The 23,685-nt window shown below is 36.4% G+C and overlaps 1 protein-coding gene and 1 pseudogene across 1 annotated transcript in view; one reads left to right on the forward strand and one right to left on the reverse strand.

Moving 5' to 3' along the window:
- Window positions 1-1,139: 1,139 nt before the first annotated feature.
- LOC109374363 (protein SEC13 homolog pseudogene) lies at window positions 1,140-2,093 on the forward strand (annotated as a pseudogene).
- A 9,491-nt stretch (window positions 2,094-11,584) lies between these two features.
- Window positions 11,585-23,685, reverse strand: part of LRRC69 (leucine rich repeat containing 69) — a 109,747-nt gene continuing 97,646 nt past the window's right edge. The window contains 2 exon segments of the mRNA XM_019628911.1: window positions 11,585-11,616; window positions 11,619-11,694. Coding sequence (XP_019484456.1) covers window positions 11,585-11,616; window positions 11,619-11,694 — 108 coding nt within the window.

Genomic DNA, 23,685 nt, shown 5'->3' on the forward strand with positions numbered 1-23,685 from the left:
TGGCACTATTTCAGCTTTTCTTATGGCAGAATAGTATTCCTTTGTGTATACACACCACAACTTCTTTATCCAATCATCTATTGAAGGACACTTTGGTTGTTTCCATGTCTTGGCCACCATAAGTAAAGCTTCAATGAACATCAGAGCACATATATATTTACAGATAAATGTGAAAACATAATTTTCAGATGCTACAAGGATATAATTCATTCCTGATCAATATTCATACCTTTGATTATATTTTCCTTTCCAATGGTCTGCTAGACATTCCACTAATGTCCAGTTAGCATCCTTAATTTACCATATCTAAAAGCAAACTCATATCCAGCCTCTTTTCCTGAATTCCTTATCTTGCTACTTGTCTACCAACATTCCTGATCTACCAACATTCTTACAGATATCTAAGACAGAAAGATGAGAGATATTGATGTCACCACCTTTTCCTTTGCTTGTTGACACTCAGTCAGTTCTGTCTCTAAAATAAAGACCTTCTGAATCTATCTCTCATTTTCAATTCCTGCCATTAATTCAACTCTCATTGAGTGTATTCATGTGGACTATTATTATAAACTCAAATCTGGTCTTTTTCCCTCTTGCTTGCTTGGTCCTCCTTAATTCATATTCTACTCTGCTGTTGTTGCTTTCAAGCATTCCCTGTTCTTTAGTATAAAGTATTCATAAAGCATAATAAGCTTCTAGAAATTCAAGATTCTCCACAACATCAATTACAAGCACTGACTGAACACTTGCTATGGTGCCAGGCTAGGTGTTTTCCATATGTTAACTCATTTAATTTTCATAATAACTCGCTGAAAAAGGAACTATGATTATTCTATGTCATAGAAAGGTTATGGATGCAGGCACAGAGAGGTTAGGAAACTTGCATAGAGTCACACTGCAGCAAGTAGAGGAACATGAGCAAACTGTGTCAGGCAACCGGTAGGAAGAAATAGTGTTCCAATTGTAGGGAATTGCATATAAAAGTCTCAATATAGGAGTAGCATGAAAGCTTCAGGACACTGAAAGGAATATGACTAGAGAGTAGTGAGCTTAAGAATGGCAAGAGGTGAGACCAAGGAAAAGGTAAGAAAAGCTAAATTAGACATCCAAGACTGGGAGCCACCTATGCCGCCACAATCATGGTGTCAATGATTAACACTGTGGACACCTCCCATGAGGGCGTGATTCACGATTCCCAGATGGACTACGATGGTACCTGCCTGGCAACCTGCTCATTAGACAGGTCCAGCAAAATCTTTGATGTGCACAACGGAGGGCAGATCCTCATCGCAGACCTCAGGGGTCATGAGGGTCCTGTGTGGCAAGTGGCCTGGGCCCACCCCATGTATGGCAATATCCTGGCATTCTGCTCCTATGACTAGTAAGTCATTATCTGGAAAGAGGAAAACAGCATATGGGAGAAGACACATGAGCAAACGGGACATGACTCTTCAGTAAACTCTGTGTGCTGGGCCCCCCATGACTATGGCCTGATCCTGGCCTGTGCGAGTTCAAATGGGGCCATCTCTCTGCTGACCTACACTGGGGAGGGCCAGTGGGAAGTGAATAAGATAAACAATGCTCACACAATTGGCTGCAATGCTGTCAGCTGGGCCCCTGCTCTTGTACCTGGAAGCCTCACAGATCAGCCATCAGGACAGAAGCCCAACTATATCAAGAAGTTTGCCTCAGAAGGCTGTGACAACCTCATCATGCTGTGGAAGGGGTAAGAGGACCATCAACGGAAGGAGGCACAGAGTGACTGGATTCCAGAAGTGGCCTGAGCCCCCTCCATTGGCCTACTCATGAACACCATTGCCAGCTGTTCCCAATATGGTCGTGTGTTCATTTGAACCTGTGACGATGCCTCAAGCAGTACATGGTCCACCAAACTACTGAACAAGTTCAATGATGTTGTGTGGCACGTGAGCTGGTCCATCACAGCCAACATCCTGGCTGTCTTGGGCATAGATAATAAGGTGACCCTATGGAAGGAGTCCATGGATGGGCAGTGGGTGTGCATCAGTGATGTCAACAAGGGCCAGGGCTCCGTGTCCACTTCAGTCACAGAGGGCCAGCAGAATGAGCAGTGACAAGACAGGTGGGGCCTGGCTGCCCATCTGCCGACTGTAGGACTGCCCCTTCCTGGGCCAACTGACCAAACAGGTGGGAGGTAGTGCTCCCAACTCCAACAAGATAACTTTCCCAGGAGTGGTTAAAACTGCAACCAAATGGATCATCTGCCTTAACGTGATTTGATATGGTTTATAATATACTATCCAGTTGAAAGCGCTCATGTTATGAGAGAAAAACTACAAATGATCTTCAAATGTATTGTTTTAAAATATTTTGGCCATCTTATGTACCTTTTGGGTTCAGGCATTATTTGAGGGGTTTCGTTTCCAAAGTAATTAAACAAATTGCTTATAATTCTCCCTAAAAAAAAAAAAGGAAAAAGAAAAGCTACATTATATAGTGCCTGTGAGGCATGTTAAGCAGTTTGGATTTCATCTAGAGCTAGTTTAACTGGTAGCCATGGGTTGTTTCTAAGCATGCTTTGGTTCATAGAAGCTTATTCATAATAGACAGAAATTGGAAAAAGCCCAAGGTGGGAGAATAGATGAAGAAACAGTATGACAGTTATATTAATGGAATACTATTCCACAATAAATAGGAACAAACTCGTGATATATGCAATATAAATGAATCTCAAAAGCATTATGCCGAGTGAAAAAAATGCCGCACAGAAAATTCTGAATACACGTTATAAGGTCTAAAACAGGTCAAATCTCTGGTGGAAAAAAATCAGAACAATGGTTGTTTCTGGAGGGATGGGACAGGAAATTCCTAAAATATAGGGTTGTCAGATCAAATACAAGAATCCCAGTTAAATTTGAATTTCAGATGAAAAACAAAGATTTTTTTTAGCATATGTCCTGTGTGATATTTGAAACATTATACTAAAAATGTATTCATTGTTTTTCTGAAATTCAAATTTAACTGGGTGTCCTGTATTTTTATTTATGAAATTTGGCAACCTTGTGAGGAAGGGACATAAGAGAACTTTCTGGGGTGGTGGTAAAACTCCATATCTTGATAAATGTTTGTAAAAGCATTTGTTGAAGTCATGTAAATGTGTGCATGTAAATTTTATCTCAGAAGAATAAAAAAGAGAAACAAGTATTGAACATTGGTTATGACATGCATACTGAAATATTAGAAGAGAAATACACTAATGTCTGTAACTTCAAAAATATATAAAAAATAAGATGGATTAATGGCTGAATAGAGGATGCATAGATATGTAATAAAGTAAATATAGTAAAATGTTAATTGTAAAATCTAGGTGATGGGCATATGGGTATTCACTGTAAAATTCATCCAACTTTTCTGTATGTTTAAGAATTTTTATAATAAAACATTAGGGGAAAAATCCCTGCCCTGCTCTCATGGAATTTACATTATAGCAGAGGCAGAAAGATAATAAATAAAATTAGTAAATTACAAAGTGAAATAGAAGGTAATAAGGGAGACACAGAAGGCAAGAGGTTTAGTGTGTTTGGGGTAGAACTCACGATTTTAAATATTTCTGCCAGGGAGGCACTTCCTGCAGGATGTGGGAGAATGAGCAATGGGCAGATCTGAAGGAAGAACGATCAGATCGGGGGAAGAGAAGAGAGAGTGAGATTGGCAAGAAGAGGGCTTGATCTGATTCATTTTCAAGGAATTCCTCTCTGCATGTTGTGTTAGGAACAGATAGAGAAGCACTTTGAGGCCTGTCCGTTCCTAAATTTAGAAAATGTCTTCCCTGTTGGAGGTATCAAGAAATATTTATTTGATAAGCAATTATAAACATAAAATGGAACTCCTTCAGTGAAACATGGATATTTTATCCTTTTAAGTACTATTTTTCCTTAAAGCCAATATTACCTACTTGACTGAGACATTTTAAATATTGGGTTGTAGGAAAAGTCATGACGTATTTTTTTCTGTTTTTCATTGCAAAACTGCGTCATGACTTTTCTGATAACCCAACAGTAAGTTTTAAAACATTTTGAATGCCCTTTGTCTTCTATTTAGAAAGATAAAATAATAAATCACATGTAACTGCTGATTTACACCAAAAAGAAATCAAAGGCTTTGGTTACAATTCAATCGACTAGAGGCTTTTTCTAATTTTACTAGAAGAGTGATGATTATTTATGACCCTCTTGCCCCCTGCATCCAACTTTCCCATCCTTTAATATACCTACTTTTTTCCTCTACAAATTTTTATCAACTTAAGGGAATAAAAGGCAGAGATTTTCCATAAGATGGTCCTTGTGAAGGCCTTGCCCACACAGTCCCTGACCTATGTTATCTGCCTGAAAGCCATGATTCAAGGTTATTAATACTGACCAGATCCTTCACCAACAGTCTGCAGTGATGCTAACTAGCCCCATTTCTCCTCTTAAGACTCAAACACTTGCCCTTGAATGTGCCAGATCTCTCAACTGCCCTTGGATAGCCTAACTTGACAAGATTATAGATCCTTTGTTTTCCCCATCCCACCTTCTAAAGCAGCTTGGTGGAGTTTTTTTGTATTTATTATTATTTTTATTAAAATTTATTGAAGTGATAATGGTTAGTAAAATTATATAGGTTTCAAGTGTACAATTCTGTAATACATCATCTACATATCACATTGTGTGTTCATCACCCAGAGGGTAAACGGGATCAAATATATGGTAATGGAAGGAGAGCAGCTTGTTTTTTAACTTTTGTAGCTCACTCACCCACCATCAACCTCCTACTCCATTTACTTATAGTGTTGCCCTATTAGCCATCTTCACTCACTCCCACCCTGTACCTAGAAAAAGGGTATGTATCCCGAACTCCCTTCCACTTCAGGTGACTTTTCTTGTCCCTAAGGACACTCACTAGAGTGGGATGAAAAATATTTAAAAGTCCCCTCATTAATCCTGGTGTGCTGTGGCTGGTCTATGCGTCTCAAGTTCCCTTTCAAACTGCAGGTCAGGAGACTTCATGCAATTTCAAGCCCTGTGGCCTGCAGAAGGCTCCCAAATTTCCAGCAGCAGGTTTGCAGATTAAGCTACCCAGGGACTTTCTCTGCGCCAAGAAGAAAAATAAATTTTTAGCAAGCACAAGTGACTTTCCGCCATTATTTTCTCACTGCTGAAGTTAGAAATAACCTAGACAAAAAGGAACACACAAAGAGGCATTTTATGAAGAAATTTCAATAAGAGTTCCAAGTGTAACTTTGGAGTTTTTAGAAGTTTTATTAGGTGAAAAAAAATTAAATCTACTTTCTCAGTAATCTCCATTAACAAATGTTAGTGTAAAGAAAACAATTTTTTTAACATAAAGGTCAAAAGAAAGCAAACATTCTGAATTACTTAATGCTTTAATTTTAGAAAATACCATCAGTACTTTTAGCAAGATCTATCAATTCTTTATCCACTGGACTCAACTGACACCATTCTGAAGGTTGTTAGAAATATTAAGTAATTAAATGAATAAAATCCATCTTGAATTGTGTTAAGGAAATACACAAATATAAATAATTAGAGATTATGCTTGAATTATCCATTGTAAATAGACACATGTAGAAATGAATTAATATAATTAATGACGGAACAAATTAGTAACTGGAACAAACAGAATTCATTAATAATCCTAAAATAAGAAACCCAAGACGCTAATTCAAAAAAATATATGTACCCCTATGTTTATTGCAGCACTATTCACAATAGCCAAGACTTGGAAACAATCGAAATGCCCATCAGTAGATGACTGGATTAAGAAACTGTGGTACATTTATACAATGGAGTATTACTCCATTATAAAGAAGAATGAAATCGTACCATTTGGGACGATATGGATGGACCTAGTGATATTATGTTAAGTGAAATAAGTCAGTCGGAGAAAGACAAATACCATATGATTTCACTTATATGTGGAATCTAAAAAACTGAATGAATGAGGAAAGTAAATGGAAGTGGTCTCAGAGATATAGAAGAACAACTGATGGCTGTTAGTTGGGAGTGGGTGGGGATGAGGGAGAAGGGGAAGGGGTTAGACAGCATAAATATGTAACTACAATATTGCCACAGGGACATGAAAGACAGTTTGAGGAATATAATTAATAATGTTGTAAATATTTTGTAGGGTGTCAGGTGGTCACATGTCTTGCTAGGGAGACCGCATCATGGATGGGGAAGAGGCTTGATCACTGCACTGTACACCTGAAGCTGATGTTGTATAATATTGTATGTCAACTATAAGTGAATATATATGTATATATATATATATATATATATATATATATATATATATTCATAGGACGTGGAGTATAGTGTGGGAGTGGAGGCAAGGGAATTGTAATAGATATGTATGATATTGGGGGGAAGTGGGGCAGCAGATTGGGGAGGGGGGTTGTCACTTTGAGGGGTAAAACGTATAACTATTGCACTGTTTTGTACAGCTGAAACTAATTCTAAAAAAATGTGTATTTCATAATAAAAAATAATTAAAAGAAAAAAAATCCTAAAATAATATATTTTATTCCATTTGAAACTACTTCCCCAAAACACACATTGTAAGAGCTTATAAAAAACAGTCAAAGAGACTTGAGTTTCTCTTTTTTTATTCTCCTATGTCCTGAGGCAAATGTGAGCAAACAACTAAAATTCCAGAGAACACTCACAAAAGAGACAAAAGAGGAGAAAAAATGAATCTAAATAATTCACAAAATTTAATGCTCCCATTGCTTCAAATTGACATGAATAAATAAAAGTTGGTTGAATAAAAACCAAAATGACATACCACCTCACTCCTGTCAGAATGGCTATCATCAATAAGTCAACGAACACATGTTGGCAAGGATGTGGAGAAAAGAAAACCCTTGTATACTCTTGGTGGGATTGCAGATTGGTGCCGCCTCTATGGAAAACAGTATAGAAGTTCCTCAAAAAATTAAAAATAGAACTACCTTATGACCCAATAATTCCACTCCTGGGTACTTAGCCAAAGAAATCCAAAACACTAATTCAAAAAAAATATGCACCCCTAAGTTTATTGCAGCACTATTTACAATAGCCAACATATGGAAACAACCAAAATGCCCATCAACAGATGATTGGATAAAAAAACTGTGGTACATTTATACAATGAAGTATTACTCAGAAATAAAAAAGAATGAAATCTTACCATTTGCAACAACATGGATGGGCCTAGAGAATACTATGCTAAGTGAAATAAGTCAGACTGAGGAAGACAAATACCATATGATCTGACTTATATGTGGAATCTAAAGAACAGGATAAATGAGCAAACAAAACAGAAACAGACTCAGAGATAAAAATAAAAAATTGATAGTTGTTAGATGGAAGGGGGTGGGGATTGGGGAGAAGGTGAAGGGATTAGAAAGTACAAATTGGTAGTCACAATATAGTCATGGGGAGATGAAATACAGTATGGGGAACATAACCAATAGTGTTGTAAAGATTATGTAGGGTGCCAGATGGGTACTGGACTTATCAGGGGGATCACTTCATAGACTGTGTAGATGCCTGACCACTGTGCTATACACCTGAAACTGAAATTGAATAATATTGAATGTCAACTATAAATATATATATGTACATATATATGGAATGTAAAGTATAGCACAGGGAATATAGTCAATGGTATTGTAACAGCTATATACGATGTCAGAGGGGTAGTAGATTGGGAGGTTATCACTTTGTGAGGGGTGTAAATGTCTAACTATATTATGTTGTTTTATACACCTGAAACTAATTTTTTTTAAGTTGGTTGAAATTGCAAGAAAATAAAAATATTTTGCAGTGTTTCCAATTCTAACAATAGTATTTCAGATGAATTATGGATCAACAAGAAGAGACCACACTCACATGCAGGTACACACTCACATATAAGTAGAATAAGTTTAAGTTTCTGATTTAATTAACTAATGCTTCAGAATATGAGGTGGCCTTAAAGGGCAGAAGCAGATTCGTCCTTCCCTAGTCTGGTTCCCATGGTGACACTTGATGTATGACCATGCATCTAGCAACACTAAATTTCCTGACATCAGAGTCGTGATATTTTTTAGCACACGTTCGGTTATTCGGTGCTTTCTACCATCATCCTGGGCTTTCAGCCTTTCAAACACCAAGCTAGTTTCTATTCATTATAGCCATACAACTCATTCCCACACATGCTTTAGATCAAATATTACCTTCTTAGATCCAGACTGCCCTATATAAAAAGTATTCTCATCATTCTCTATCTCCCAAATCCTATTTTACTTCTCTTCATAGTACATATAACCACATTATTTGTCTACTTTTTATTGTTTGTGTCCTCCATTAGATTGTAAGTTTTGGAGAGCAGGAGCCCTGTCAGTTTTGTTCATTGCTATATCCCTATAGCAGAGAACAGTTCTCAGTAGATAGTAGTCTCTCAATAAATATTTGTTAAATAAATAAACAATGGGAAAACAACAGTTTGTGAAGAAGAGAATCAGTCTTAATTTAGATATGTTAAAGTTGAGGAGCTTGAAATAATGGGGTAAAAATGGAGAAAGATTTAGAAGCTACCCACTCAGGTGTGATAAAGGAAGGTAAATAAAACTGGTGGCAGTAGATAAGTTCCTTCAGGTAAAGAAAAAGTGTTGAGAAAGAAGAAAATGGGCCTGAGCAGAGAATCTCATAGAACCCTAGTTTCTGGGAGAGGGAAAAAAAAGGTATACAAGAGAATTCAGTTAAAGTTATGTGGAATAAGCTGTCAGATGAATAAGAAATGAACCCTAGGCAGATAGTTCAAAGAGGCAGAAAATGGTCACTCCAGCCCAAATCTGCAGGGAAGACCAGCCAGATGAGGAGCAGGTAGAGTCACTGATGGCCTCTGAAAGACCAGTTACAGAAGAGTGGAACAGAAATCAGACCTCAATGCCTTGAGGTATGAAGACGACAGAGTGAAAGGGTGGAAGAAGAGAGTCAAAATTCTCTTTTTGTGTGACCTAAGCTCTAAAAAATATTTGTTAAATAAATGAGTGCATAGATGAATACATGGACATGATTTTCTCCCCTGAATCAAGATGACACATAAGGGCTAGCCGAGTAGCTCAGTTGGTTAAGAGTTATCTTAAGAGCATGAGCTCTGAGCAACAGAGCTGCCAGTTTGATTCCCACATGGGCCAGTGATGCTGCGCCCAAGCTGAGCTGCCACTGAGCTGCCAACAGGTGGCAGGATGGCTCAGCTGGTAAGAGCACATGCTCCTAACAAGACTGTCTGTTCGATGGTGGGCTACGCCTGCCCCAACTAAGACTGAACTCGGCACCTTGAGCTGAACTGCCTCCCAGATGGCTCAGTGGATAGAGCATGGGCTCTTAACAACAAGGCTGCTGGTATGAATCCTGCATGGATGGTGACTACGCCCACGTGCAACTAAGATTGTAACACAGCACCTTGAGCTTAGAGGCCACAAGCTGTCGATGGGCAGCCAGATGGCAACTGGTGCCCTCCGCAACTAAGACTGAAGAACAACAACTTGGCTTGCCCCCCTTCCAAATTCCCCAACACTGTTTTCCTCCCCCAATTCCCAGTTAAAACAAAAAGAAAGAAAGAAGAAAGAAACAAAGAAAGAAAAGTGTATTTTGTTTACCAATTTAATCCCATGACCTCAATCACAATTTATGTGCCATCTGTTTTTCTTTTTTTAAATTGGGGAATCGGGGGAGAGGAACAGTGTTGGGGAATTTGGAAGGGAGACAAGCCAAGTTGTTGTTCTTCAGTCTTAGTTGTGGAGGGCACCAGTTGCCATCTGGCTGCCCGTCGACAGCCTTTGGCCTCTAAGCTCAAGGTGCTGTGTTACAATCTTAGTTGCACGTGGGCATAGTCACCATCCCATGCAGGATTCATACCAGCAGCCTTGTTGTTAAGAGCCCATGCTCTATCCACTGAGCCATCCGGGTGGCAGCTCAGCTCAAGGTGCTGAGTTCAGTCTTAGTTGCGGGTGGGCATAGTCCACCATTGAACAGACAGTCTTGTTAGGAGCATGTACTCTCACCAGCTGAGTCATCCTGCCACCTGTTGGCAGCTCAGTGGCAGCTCAGCTTGGGTGCAGCATCACTGGCCAATGTGGGAATCAAACTGGCAGCTCTGTTGCTCAGAGCTCATGCTCTTAAGCTAACTCTTAACCAACTAAGTCACTCAGCAGGCCCACAAAATACTCTTTTCAATAGCATCAATTGCATAAAAATATTTCCCTAATAAAATCAATGTAATGAGTTTTCCCTCAATAAGCATACAGTTTATTCCTGTAACTCATTTTTAATGAGCTCTTATGACTTCTATTTGTACTGTGTTTTCTATTTTAGTTTAAAATGCATTCTTAGTTATGGAGCCTTTAGAAAATTACCTTGAGGCCCTTATCTCTGTCTCAGTGGGCACTGACTCTTGTATTTTTTGGAATTGAGGGCCTCTCAGCTGTGCTCCATTGATTTAGCTTCCCAGGCAGGCCAGAGTCAACTCTGATGCATAAAGGAGTATGTCCTAAAGTGAAAAAATAAGAGACCTAATTTGGAAAGTAACAGGGTAATAAATATATGGAATATGAGTATCCATTTAGCTTTCCACCAGAAGGACCACCAAATAGTTATATAAATAAACATATTTCTAGTGGGATTTAAACATAAAATTATGATTAAATTTCTTGTTTTTCTGAACACAGCAGAGCATGAATCAAAATCACCTGAAGGATTTGCTTAAAAAGGTTTGCTGGGCTACACACTCTCCCATTTCTGATTCAGTAGTCTGGGATGGAGCCAGATAATTTGAATTTCTAACAATTACTCAAGAGATTGGGATGCTGTGAGACACACTTCTAAAACCCACAAGCTATACCACAGGTTTTTATAACTTCTTTTCTTAATTTTCTGTTGTTCTTCAGAGAAAATGAGTCAAAGGCTCATTTAAGCACTACTGCCCTGACTTATGTCAGTTTCATTTGTGAAAAAAATAAAATAAAATAAAACTTTAAAAGCAAGAACAAAGTTATGTTATTAGGAGTAGCCAAACCTGGATTTCCAGCCTTCTACTCATCTTTAAGTGAAATAAAGGTTTTATCTTAGTCAATAGATGTTAATGCCTCTTAAAAAAATAAGCTCAACTGAAATCACACAAATGTGATACAACTTTCTATACTAAAAAGTGATTTTCTTTTATTTGCAAAACATGCATAATACACATACGTGTCTCCATCAAAGACTCTTAATACCTGAAAAGGAGGGTGGTCATAAAATGACAGGAAAAAATAACGCTCATTTGCCACACAGATCTTTAATTTTCCATTTATTATTTTAAAGTTTAAAAAATGCACACCTATAGTCTAAACAATCTAAAAGTAGATTGTAATGCTTAAAGTGGGATCTTTACAAGTAAATTATTTTTCTTCCTTTGCTTAATGAATTGATAAAAAGTAAAGATACAGCATGGTATCATAATTAGGGCATAATCTGACTATGTGTGCAGAGCTGACAGGGAAGCTCATTTGAGGCTATAAATGAGCTTCTCACCTGCTCTACACTTGAGTAATTCCAAACAGGTTTGGCCACATTGATTAAAACATTTGTAAGAACAAATTAATATTTGAGGCGATACCAGCTGTAGATTTCTGCTTATCTTCCAGTTCTAAAAACAAAACATTAAAAATAAAATTAAGGCAGTGCTCAACAAATATTTTTGGATAAAATATAGATATTAGTTTTCTCAGAGGTTTTATAACATTGATATCTAAAGGATATACTAGTCTATGTATGCTGGATTTTCGATTTTCCCACATACAAATAAAGTTAACTAGCTAAGAAAAACATACTCAACACTAAATAAAATTCAAATGATAAAAGCTTATCTATGCTTTTACCCAAACATATTATTATATTGCCCAGCCATAAAATGTTTTTGATGAAGGTAAATCACAGTACAGAATCCACACAAAACTAACTTCTGTCCTATAGGGATGTTAAAAGGATCAATTAGCAGACACCTATTGAACTCCCAATGGACATCTTGGTTTTGCCTGGGCAGCATCCATTTCCCATGTAAATTAGTCTTCCTAATATTCTTTGTTCACTGTCTGCAATTTTCATTATGATCTTTACTGGCTGTGCTTCAGGTAAGTTGTTCAATACATGGGCTTAAGGTTTATACTTCAAATATCTCTGATCTTACTTCTCAATGCAAAAAATAGGTAGTCAAAAATTCTGTTATCCAACTTAGTGTACGTGTCCTAACCACTAATATTAGAAATAATGGAACCTCAAAAGCTTACCATTTTTGGCTTTACAAAGAACTTCTGAAGCAACACAACTCTCCATGAGAAAATCCAAAACATTCACACAACTACTACTTTAAATGATTGATAATGCTACTTAGTTTTATCATGAACCCATTAACCTTCATCATCATCACAATCTATAGTCAATTTCTCATCAAAATGACAGAGTAGGTAAATGCTGTGTTTGCATCTTCTCAGGACTACATCAAAATTACAACTAAACTACAGAACAATGATAATTGAAAATTGCCTGAAGTCTAGGTGAACGGAAGTTCTGTAACTAAGAATATACAGAAGAAGCCACCTTGAGACAGGTAGGAGAGACAGAGACATAACACAGGCTGGTCCCACACCCAAGTGTGGCAGTTAAAAATCAGGAGGGCTATCTCCACTGCAGAGATCCCCCCAAACGAGTGAGGGATCCCAGCCCCACACAAGGCTCCCCAACCCAGGGTTCCAGCGATGGGAAGAGAAGTCCCCTCCACTTCTGGCTGTAAAAACCAGTGGAGACTGTGGCTTACTGAGCTGGAGGTAGGCTGGAGTCCCAAGTGTTCTTCTTAAAAGGGCCTGTACATAGACTTACTCGCTGGTGAACTCACTTACTCTGAGCTTCAGCACTGAGGAAGCAGCTTGAAAGGCACCAGGGACATACAGGGGAGAACTGAATTGTCTAGCCTCAGGACAAGGGCGGGGGGGGGGCAGCCTTTTTCCAGTTAGAAGTGCTACCAGACCTATTATTTCATTGTTGAGCCTTCTCCACTCCTGGCATGCAGAAGCACATGGTCGCCAAATCTGAGTCTCCATTAACCTGGCTACATCCTTCCTTTGCCGCACCCTGGTGATTCTGAGATCCTGCACCACCCAACTTGCAGGACCACCCAAGCAACTTCCAGTAACTTTTCCATACAATTGGCCTGCCTTGGCTCATGCTGTGAACACTCCGAAAATCTCTCAAAAATTCACAAAACCAAACAAGTAGTATCTGGCCTTGGCATGCCCCATGCCTTGTGCTAAGAAGCCCGAATCTTGTCAATAGCAGAAACCAGCCTTGATTCACAGGTTGGCTTCTCCCAGGCACCTCCAAGCCCAGGGCGGGTGACTGACATCTGTGAATTGCTTTGTGGCTCATGACAGGTATTCCTGGCAGGGCACAGACTTCAGCTGAACTTGGCTTGCAGCGGGGCCCCTCCCAAGAGTCCTCAGGGCTAGCACACCTGGTGACCAGCTTCTAACCAAGCTGGAACACCACCTAACTGCATCTATGGGTGACACACCCAAAGGGCAGACTGGGCAGGCACCAGAGCTTTGCTAAAGCAAAGCCTGCTCCATAGGGTCAGTCCTTGCAGAACAGCTTCTCCAGTGTAGTCACAGCCACTCTCACAACCAAACAGCCTGAGGGTAAATCCCTCACACTGATGTGCAAACAGCAACCAAGGTTTAACTACAACAGGAGGGCACACACAAACCACACAAGGGACATACCTGCAGAACCTGGATCAGGTGACCAGGGAGACTACAACACCAGGCCCCACAGGACACCTACTATGTAAGGCCAATCTACTAAAACCAGGAGACATAGCTGCCCTACCTAACACACAGAAACAAAAACAGGGAAGCAGCCAAAATGGGAAGACAAAGAAACCTGTCCCAGCTGAAATAACAGAATAAAGATCCAGAAAAGGAACTAAGTAAAATGGAGACAAGCAATCTACCAGACACAGAGTTCAAAACACTGGTTGTAAGGCTGCTTAATGAACTTAAGGGAAGAGGAGATGAACTCAGTGATCACTTTAACAAAGAGTTAGGAAACATAAAAATGAATATAGAAAACATAAGAAAGAACCAGTCAGAACTGAAGGATACAATAACTGAAATAAAGCATACATTTAAAAGTATACATTTGATTAGATGAAGCTCAGTGATTTAGAATTTAAGGTAGCAGAAAACACCCAATGAGAACAGCAAAATGAAAACAATAACACCAAAGTTAAGACAGTTTAAGAGGCCTCTGGGACAACAAGTGTATCCACATTTGCATCATTCAGGTAACAGAAAGAGAGGAGGGAGAGCAAGGAATTGAAAACCTATTTGAAGAAATGACAGAAATTTCATTATTGTTTTGTTTACTGTCCCACAAAAAATCTTTGAGGGTTCATTTAAAGATTCAAACTCTTAAGCACAGTTTTAACCCATCCTTGAGAGAGTAATAGCCTTTCAACCCTGGTGATAAATCAGTGGGGAGCCAAAGTCATACATCATATCACCTTCACATCCACCTCAAACAGTGACTATGATGTGCTCAAAAGATACATGGCACTATTCTAATGAGAAAATATTTTGGATAAAGTTGAACAATTGTACAGAATCTCTACAAACCTTACTTCTTTCCTAGAAGGAAGTTTAGTTTATTAATCAGTAAACATTGATTGAAATCCCCAATGGGCATCTTATTTTTTACTTTTCCAGAATTCATTTCCCATTCTGCTGGAATAAAATCTCACCTTTTCTTCAGAGAAACATACCTTCTCTGATTTCAGTGCATATGTTATAGCAGAGAGAGTGCAACTGATCTAACTCCCTGGCTCAAGACATAGCCACATAATAAGGCCCAGCACATGACCCAAGACAGTTCAATAAAGCCAAAGAGCACCAGCTCCAGCACTTTCCCTGAATCTATTGAGAGGGAAGCTCTCCCTTTACTGTCAGAGAGCACAATTTAGGGAGTTCTTACCTGACAGCAAAACCAAGACAAATAAAAGCAGAGATAATACATAGAGGAAGAGATTCCTGATGATAAATTTGGGTACCTCATCCAGCATGACTAAATACTCAGCCAGACCCATCCCGGGGCCTTCTTCATTACTTGAGTTAGTGTATGAGTTGGGTTTCTTAAAGTGCAACCCAGAGTTCTGACAAATCACAAACAACCTAAATCCTGCACCATATTAGGCAAAGTGCCAAAGATACCAAGATATATAAAAAGCAATTACTGCTCTAAGATATTTGTAGCATCTAATTGGAAAGATTAGACACAAACAAAAAAATAACTAGAAATATAAAGCTCAACACAATGATAGTTTCTACATGAGTTCAAAGAAGGGAGAACCACAATAGGCTGCATGTTAAGCAAATTTCATGATGTAAGAAAATGGTGAGCTGGGTCTTGAAGGATGATTAGCATGTGGCTTCCTGGAGAGAAGACACATTGAAAAGACATTTAGAAAGGGTAACTATGAGAGCAGGAGTCCAAGAATATACATATTGTATTGGAAAAACAATACAATATAAACAATAAATAGCCTATAAAATGTTGAATCATAAGATAACAATAAATACATTAGTCTAGGGAGTAAAATACATTCATAAGTAGTTTTCCAATTATAAACATATATAGCATGTTAAGTCTACTCTGTAAAAGATCATATTGATTAATTAATTAGATTGTATTTAACTGTTGAAGAATTTACTCATGTTTTTAAAAGGATGATGTTGAATAGCAAATAGCTATGTCATTTATGTATTTTTTAACTTAATTATTTTTTATTCCCATCCACCCACCCACCCTTCCCTTTGGCAACCATCAACTTATCCTCTATACCTATGGGTTTGTTTTTATTTTGTTTATTCAATTTTTTTTTTAGATTCCATGTATAAGTGAAATCATGTAGTATTCATCTTTCTCTGTCTGACTTATTTCACGTAGCATAATATCCTCTAGGTCCATCCATGTTGTTGCAAATGATAAGATTTCATTCTTTTCTAAGGAAGAGTAATACTCCATTGTATAATATACTCCACTATTTCTCCACTATTATACTCCACTATTTAATACTAATATTTAATAGTGGAGTATAAATACTCCACTATTTCTATATCCAATAATTTATTGATGGGCAGTTTCCATATCTTGGCTATTGTGAATAGCACTGGAGTAAATATAGGGGTGCATATATTTTTTTCAAATTAGTGTTTTGAATTTCTTTGGCTAAGTACCCAGGGGTCATAAGGTAGTTCTAGTTTTAATTTTTTGAAGGATATCTATAGTGCCTACACAAATTTGCAATCCCACTAACAATGCATGGGTGTTCCCTTTTCTTCACATCCTCACCAATACTTGGTGTTTGTTGATTTATTTATGGCAGCCATTCTGAGATGTGAGGTGATATCTCATTTGGCTTTAATTTACATTTCCCTGATAATCAGTGGCATTGAGCATCTTTTCATATGTCTGTTGGCCATCTGTATGTCCTCTTTGGATAAATGTCTATTTAGGTCCTCTTAATTTCCCTTTCTGCTCATTCATTAGTGGCATACATAAACACAACAGATTTTAATATATATCTATTCTGAATTCTGTAATTTTACTGAATTCATATATTAGCTTTAATAATTTTTGGAGGTGTCTTTAGGGTTTTCTATATATAATATCACGTCATCTTCAAATAATGAGAGTTCTACTTTTTCCTTTCTGATTTGTATGCCTTTTTTTTCTTGTCTAATTACTATAGCTAGGAGTTCCAATACTATGTTAAATACAAGTAGTTATAGTGGGCATTCTTGTCTTGTTCTTGATCTTAGAGGAAAGGCTTTCAGCTTGAGTATGTTATTAGCTGTGGATTTGTTATGTATAGCCTTTATTATGTTGAGATATGTTTCTTCTATATCCACTTTGTTGACAGTTGATATCATAAAACAATGTTGAATTTTGTCAAGTGCTTTTTCTGCATCTATTGACTGTGGGTTTTATTCTTTATTTTGTTAATGTAATGTATTATTAATTAATTTATGGATGTTGAATCATTCTTGCATCCCTTGGATGTTTCCCACTTGCTTAGGTGTATAAGCCTTTTAATGTATTGTTGAATCTAGTTTGCTAATATTTTGTTGAGAATTTTTGAATCTATGTTCCTCAAGGATATTGGCCTATAATTCTCTATTTTTTTTTGGTGATGTCTTTCTCTGGTTTTTGTATTAGGGTAATGCCAGCTTCATAAAATGAGTTTGGAAGCATTCTTTCCTCTCCATTTTTTTTGAAATATTTTAAAATGGATAGGTTTTAATTCTTTGAATGTTTGGTAGAATTCACCTTGATGTCATCTGGTCCTGGACTTTTATTTGTTCAGAGTTTTTTGATTATTGCTTCCATTTCATTGCTAGTAATCAGTTTGTCTAGATTGTGTATTTCTTCCTGTTTCAATCTTAGCAGGTTATATATTTCTAGAAATTTATCCATTTCTTCTAGATTGTCAAATTTGTTGCATATAATGGTTTATAATATTTTTAAATTATTATTTGAATTTCTGTGGTGTCAGTTGTAACTTCTCTTTCATTTATGATTTTATTTATTTGAACTCTCTCTTTTTTCTTGATGAGTTTGGGTAAATTTTTGTCAATTTTATTTATCTTTTCATAAAACCAGCTTTTAATTTCATTGATCTTCTCCATTGTTTTATTTTCTATTTCATTTATTTCCATTCTGATCTTAACTATTTTTTTCTTTCTATTTATTTTGGGTTTTGTTTGTTATTTTTCTAGTTCCTTTAGGTATAAAGTTACATTGCTTATTTGGGGTTTTTCTTGTTTCTTGAGGTAGGTTTGTATAGCTATGAACTTAACTTCCATATTAGAACTGTTTTAGCTGTATCCCAAACATTTTTAAAAGTTGAATTTTCATTAGTTTCACGATAATTTTTAATTTCTTTTTTTATTTATTATTTGATCCATTGATTGTTTAGTAGCATCTTGATTAGTCTCCACATATTGGTGTTTTTTCCAGGTTTCTTCCTGTAGTTGACTTTTTTTAATGTTATGTAGCTTTTTTTGTTGTTTTTTTGTTTGTTTGTTTTTAAGCTGAGCCATCCTGCCACCTGTTGCAGCTTAGCGGCTGCTCAGCTCGGGTTGGGAATCGAACCTCTGTTTCTCAGAGCTCAAACTCTTGAGTGAGCTCTTAACCAACTGAGCCACTCGGCCAGCCCAATGTTATGTTTTTTATATATTAGTTTCAGGGGTATAAAAAAACATAATGATTAGAAATTTACACCCCTCACAAAATGATATCCCCCAAGTATACTAACTCTCTGACATCATATGTAACTGTTACAATACCATTGACTATATTCCCTATGCTGTACTTAACATCCCATGACTATATATATATATATATATATATATATATATATATATATATATATATATAATTATAGTTGACATGCAATACTATTCTACTTCAGCTTCAGGTGTACAGCGCAGTGGTTGATTTCTAATTTCATGCAATTATGATCAGAAAAGAAGCTTGATATAATTTCAATCGTCTTGAATTTATTAAGGTTTGTTTTGTGAACTAGTATACGCTCTATCCTGAAGAATGTTCCATGTGCACTTGAAAAAAAAAGTGTATTCTGCAGTGTGGGGGTAAAATATTATATAAATGCCTATTAAGTTGATCGGGTCTAATGTGTCATTTAAGACCATAACTGCCTTACTAATTTTCTGTTTGGATGATCTATCCATTGATGTGAATAGGATTTTAAAATACTCTATTATTATTGTATAACTGTGGATTTCTCCCTTTATGTCCATTAATAATTGTTTTATATATTTAGGTGTTCCTATGTTGAGTGCATAGATATTTATGACTGTTATATCCTCTTCTTGGATTGACGCCTTTAAAATTATGTAGTTTTCTTCTTTTTCTATTTTTACATTGTTTTGAAGTCTACAATGTTGGATGTGAGTATTGCTACCCCAGATTTCTTTTTGTTTCTATTTGCATGGAATATCTTTCTATATCTCTTCACTTTCAGTCTGTGTGTGTCTTTCAATCTGAAGTGAGTCTCCTGTAAGCAGCATATTGATGGGTCATGGTTTTTTATCCATTCTGTCACCCTATATGTTTTTATTGGAGCATTTAGTTCATTTACATTTAAGGTAATTAATGATAGGTATGTGCTTATTGCCATTTTGTTCATTGTTTTTGGTTGTTTTATAGTTCTCTGTTCTGCTCTTCTTAATCTCTTTCCTTGTGGTTTGTTGTTTTTCTTTAGTGTTTTGTTTGGGCTTTTATTTGTTTTTTGGGTTTTTTATATCTTTTGTAGGTTTTTTATTAATGTTTGCCATTACCATGAGATTTATGTATATCATTCTATATCTCTAGCAGTCTATTTTAAACTGAAGAGCATTTAAGTTCCAATATGTTCTATAAGGACTACATTTTTACTTCCCCCTCCTCCATGCTTTATGTTACTGGTGTCATATTTTAGATCTTTTTGTGTTATGCATTTCCTAACTAACTATTGTAGTTTGAGTTGAGTTTGATAATTTTTTCTTTTGACCTTAGTAGTAGCTTTTCAAATGTCTGATTTGCTGTATTAATTAAATATTTGGCTTTACCTGTAGCTAAGTGTTGAAATTGTCCTTGAAGAACTAGTGACAAAAATAGCAAGGTAAATATGGTCTTTTCCATTTCCATACAGTAGACAGACCTCTCATCCAACCAGCCGTTCCTACCTAATTTCAACTAGAACTAAAGGACTATAGAAATAAACAATGCTACATATACTTCACTTAGCTCTTGTTTAAGAAACTAGGGCAAAGAATAGAGCCATGAACCAAGAAGAGTATATTACAGAAAGAAAAACAAATATAAACAAAGGGAGCAAACAGGGCCGTACAGTTATCCAATTTGCTTTGTCCAGTTTCTCCACGAGAAGAAAAGTTTATAACAGAAATTATTAAGGGTATTTTCTATTTCCACTGTGGCTGTAGCCATTTCCCTTATGTTATTAAGAAATCATCTGGGGAATGTTTGGGGTGGATTTTGTTGCAAGCAGGAATGCAAAGTATCTGTGTCCCACTTTTTCCTTGTTGGGGCTATTATGGTTTTGTTGATTAGACTTAAATGTTTTAACATTTTAGGTTCTCATTTTACCAAAGGTCATTATCAGTTCTGTATTGAATATGTAACTTTGCTTGTGATTATTCTCTAACTTACTAATTACTATTTCTGATATAACATTTCTAAGGACTATGAATTGTTTCTGGGAAATTTTACTGAGAAAAAATGGACTCAATATAATTCCTCAGTGACATATACAAAGGGTGCCAAAAAAAGTATATACATTTTAAGAAAGGAAAACTGTGTTAAAATTGTAATACTCAATATATACCAATAACAAAAGATGAATAGAAGTCACATCAGCATCCAGACACTTCTGATTATGACGAACTACTGCTTGAGCAATGTTGACCAAAGTGTCCACTTTTATACATTCTTTTGGCATCCCCAGTATTTCCATCTATAGTCACTGCATTCAGTGATGTTTGCATGTAAAAAAGAAATCTCTAATACCTTACCTCTTGGTGTCAATTAAATTTCTATTTCTATTTGTGCCATCATCACAGTAGTGTTACTGGTATGACATATGTCCATTTGAAATGAGCATGTTACAAAACAATGATGATACACCTTCTTATAAAGGCCATCTCTTCACAAAACTCAATTAACAAAACTTCATGACTCTGTCAAAGATAATTACTGCTTTGGTCATTGTTTACAGATAGAAATTGAAACACCTTTTTTTGTCAAGCCAAGGTCAAAAAGAGCTGGTTTATGATTAGACATGCTTTTATTTTGAAAGCATATTATTTTAGCAAAAAGCTTTAAAATGTAAAATGCTCTGCTGAAGTCTAATTTTTCATTCTTTAGTATTTATAGTAAAATACAAGAATTAGAAAGCAATTTCTAAACAAATAACATATGGTTATCATCTCTCCCTATTTTAGGGAAAGTAAGGTTTTGCACTTTGAGTTTAAATATGCATGTTTACTAGGTTTTATATTTGTTGAATGGTAGAACTGAAAGATTTTTAAAAATCACTCAACGTATGCCTTCGTGACAATCATTGCCATGTTTTAAAATTTGAGAAATCAAAAATCATCAAGATATATTGGTATCAAGATATATATATATGTATATATATATGTATATGTACATATATATACATATATATATATATATATATATTGCAGAGTATAAAGTAAAGCTTTGGATAAGGTTTTAATATTACATGAAGCACAAAGAATAGGAAAAACAAAGTAAGATGGTTTCCTGTTCCTCAGGTAAAGATATCATGGCAGGCAGGATAATGACCCTCCCCCAAAGATATCCATGTCCTAATACCAACCTGGGAATATGTATATTACCTTACATGGCAAATGTGATTAAGATAAGGACCTTGAAATGAGGATGATACCAATTCAATCACAAGGATCATTAAAAATGGAAGAGAGAGGCAGAAGATAAGGTCCAAGTGATATGATGTGAGAAGTACTAGGTGTATCAACATTGACTTTAACGATGGAGGAAGGAAATCATGAGCCAAGGAATGTGAGTGGCCTCTAAAAACTTGAAAGATGAAGAAAATGGAGTCTCCTCTAGAGTTTCCAGAAAGGAATGCAGCACTGATGACACCTTGATTTTAGCTCAGTGAGACTCATATTGGAGTTCTGGTGTACTAAACTGTAAGATAATAAATTTTTGTTAAGACACCAAGTTTATGGCAATTTATTATAGCAGTAACAGAAAACTAATACTGGTATTATGTTACAAATTTGCAGGAACATGAAAAGCATGACTATTACAGCCCTTCTCCCCCTGATGAAATCAAGGCACTTTGAAACTAGATGACACTTTGGTCTAATCCTTTCATTGTCCAGATCAGGAAACTAGTCCAGATATAGTGAGAAAGAATGTGACTTACCTTAGATCTCATAGTTCAAGGCAGAGACAGAACTAGAATCTAAGTTTACTAAATTCTAAATCGGTGTTAGTCATAATGTGCTTCTCAGACTCTTTCACAAATATAGGGTTTTTAAATTATAGTTTAACAATTTGCAGAACTTTTTGGAAGAATGAACAGTTGTTGGAAAGTGCACATTTTCAAATAATACATAAGAGTATATTGTTTTACTGTTCTGATCTGTCTGCAATCGATAGTTAAACATAGTCACTTGAATTACCCACATATCACTTGAAACTCAATCTAAGATTAAACCTGGGTCTCGCCTCCCAGATCAACTCCCTCTAGAATTTTCTGGTTTTCATTTTTACACCCCTCTGAGGTTTCCCATATCCAATCAATCAACAAGTTCTATGGTTCTCCCTTCCTCATGGTGCTTCCTTTCCTTGCATTTTTACTGCTATACCTTATACCCACAATAGGTAGCCACTCTTACAGGTATGCTTTTTTCAGCTTCTCTTCTCTTCAACCTCCAATTAATTCGGCACAGTACTGCCAAATGATTCCTTCTAAAAGACATATTTCTTTATATCATTGACTTGTCCCTCCTTATTCTATCATTTGAGAGATTTATAGAGCTTGACCCCAATTTTTTTTTATAATATTGCTTCCTGTACTCCCATCCACAAACCATCTTAATTGATTCACTGGCATATGAGCATGATTCATTCACCTACTTATAATTCTCTTCTCCTAAAATATCCTTTCTGCTTTCTTCTCCATGTATCTGAATTCTATCTATATTAAGGCCCCATACAAGTTTTAGCATCTTTCTGGGCACTTTCCAGGCCAGAAAACCTACAATAATTTCACCTTCCACTTTGAAGCCCTAAAGCAATTGACCTCTACTACTCATTTAACATTTAGTTTTTATTGCTAGTGTTGTTTACATCTTTAGAGTTTAAACTCTTGATTTTAAATCATTTGGTACAAACTAGGTCCTTTACTTATTTACATTGTACTTTGAACACAGTTTCCTGCTTAAAGCAGGCCTTGAAATTATTTGTGGAGTGACTGAAAATAATTTTTTTTAAATCAAGGATGAATGTTTATAATGACAACTCTTCCATACCAACAATGATAAGCACCACCATGGGAACAACTCTAAAGTTAATTGTTCCATTTAGGGAGCATAGCTATACATTCTGATTTGTTCAGGACAGTCCTGGTTTCCTGCTGTTTTTTGTTTGTTTGTTTGTTTGTTTGTTTTTTTGTTTGTTTGTTTGTTTTCCAGCTATTGACAATGTCCAGTTTCACTCTCAAAATTATCTTGGTTTAGATGACACATGATGTGGTCATTCCACCCTTAAGACAGTTTTGACTGTGATAACGGCAGAGACCAGAAAGAAAATCCTGCTCATGTTCTAGTCGCTCCTTCAGCTAAGCAGCATTCTCTCCTATTCAGAACTATCCTGCTGTCCAACACCACCTCTGCATAATCAATGTACTTTGAATTTCACATGGGAGGTTCAAACCTTTTGGTAATGCACAGCCTTAGATTTATGTACTGAAGTTGAATCAATTTAAGATTTTAAAAAATCATAGATA

This window comes from Hipposideros armiger, unplaced genomic scaffold (genome assembly GCF_001890085.2).
Source record: "Hipposideros armiger isolate ML-2016 unplaced genomic scaffold, ASM189008v1 scaffold_816, whole genome shotgun sequence".
Taxonomy (NCBI): domain Eukaryota; kingdom Metazoa; phylum Chordata; class Mammalia; order Chiroptera; family Hipposideridae; genus Hipposideros; species Hipposideros armiger.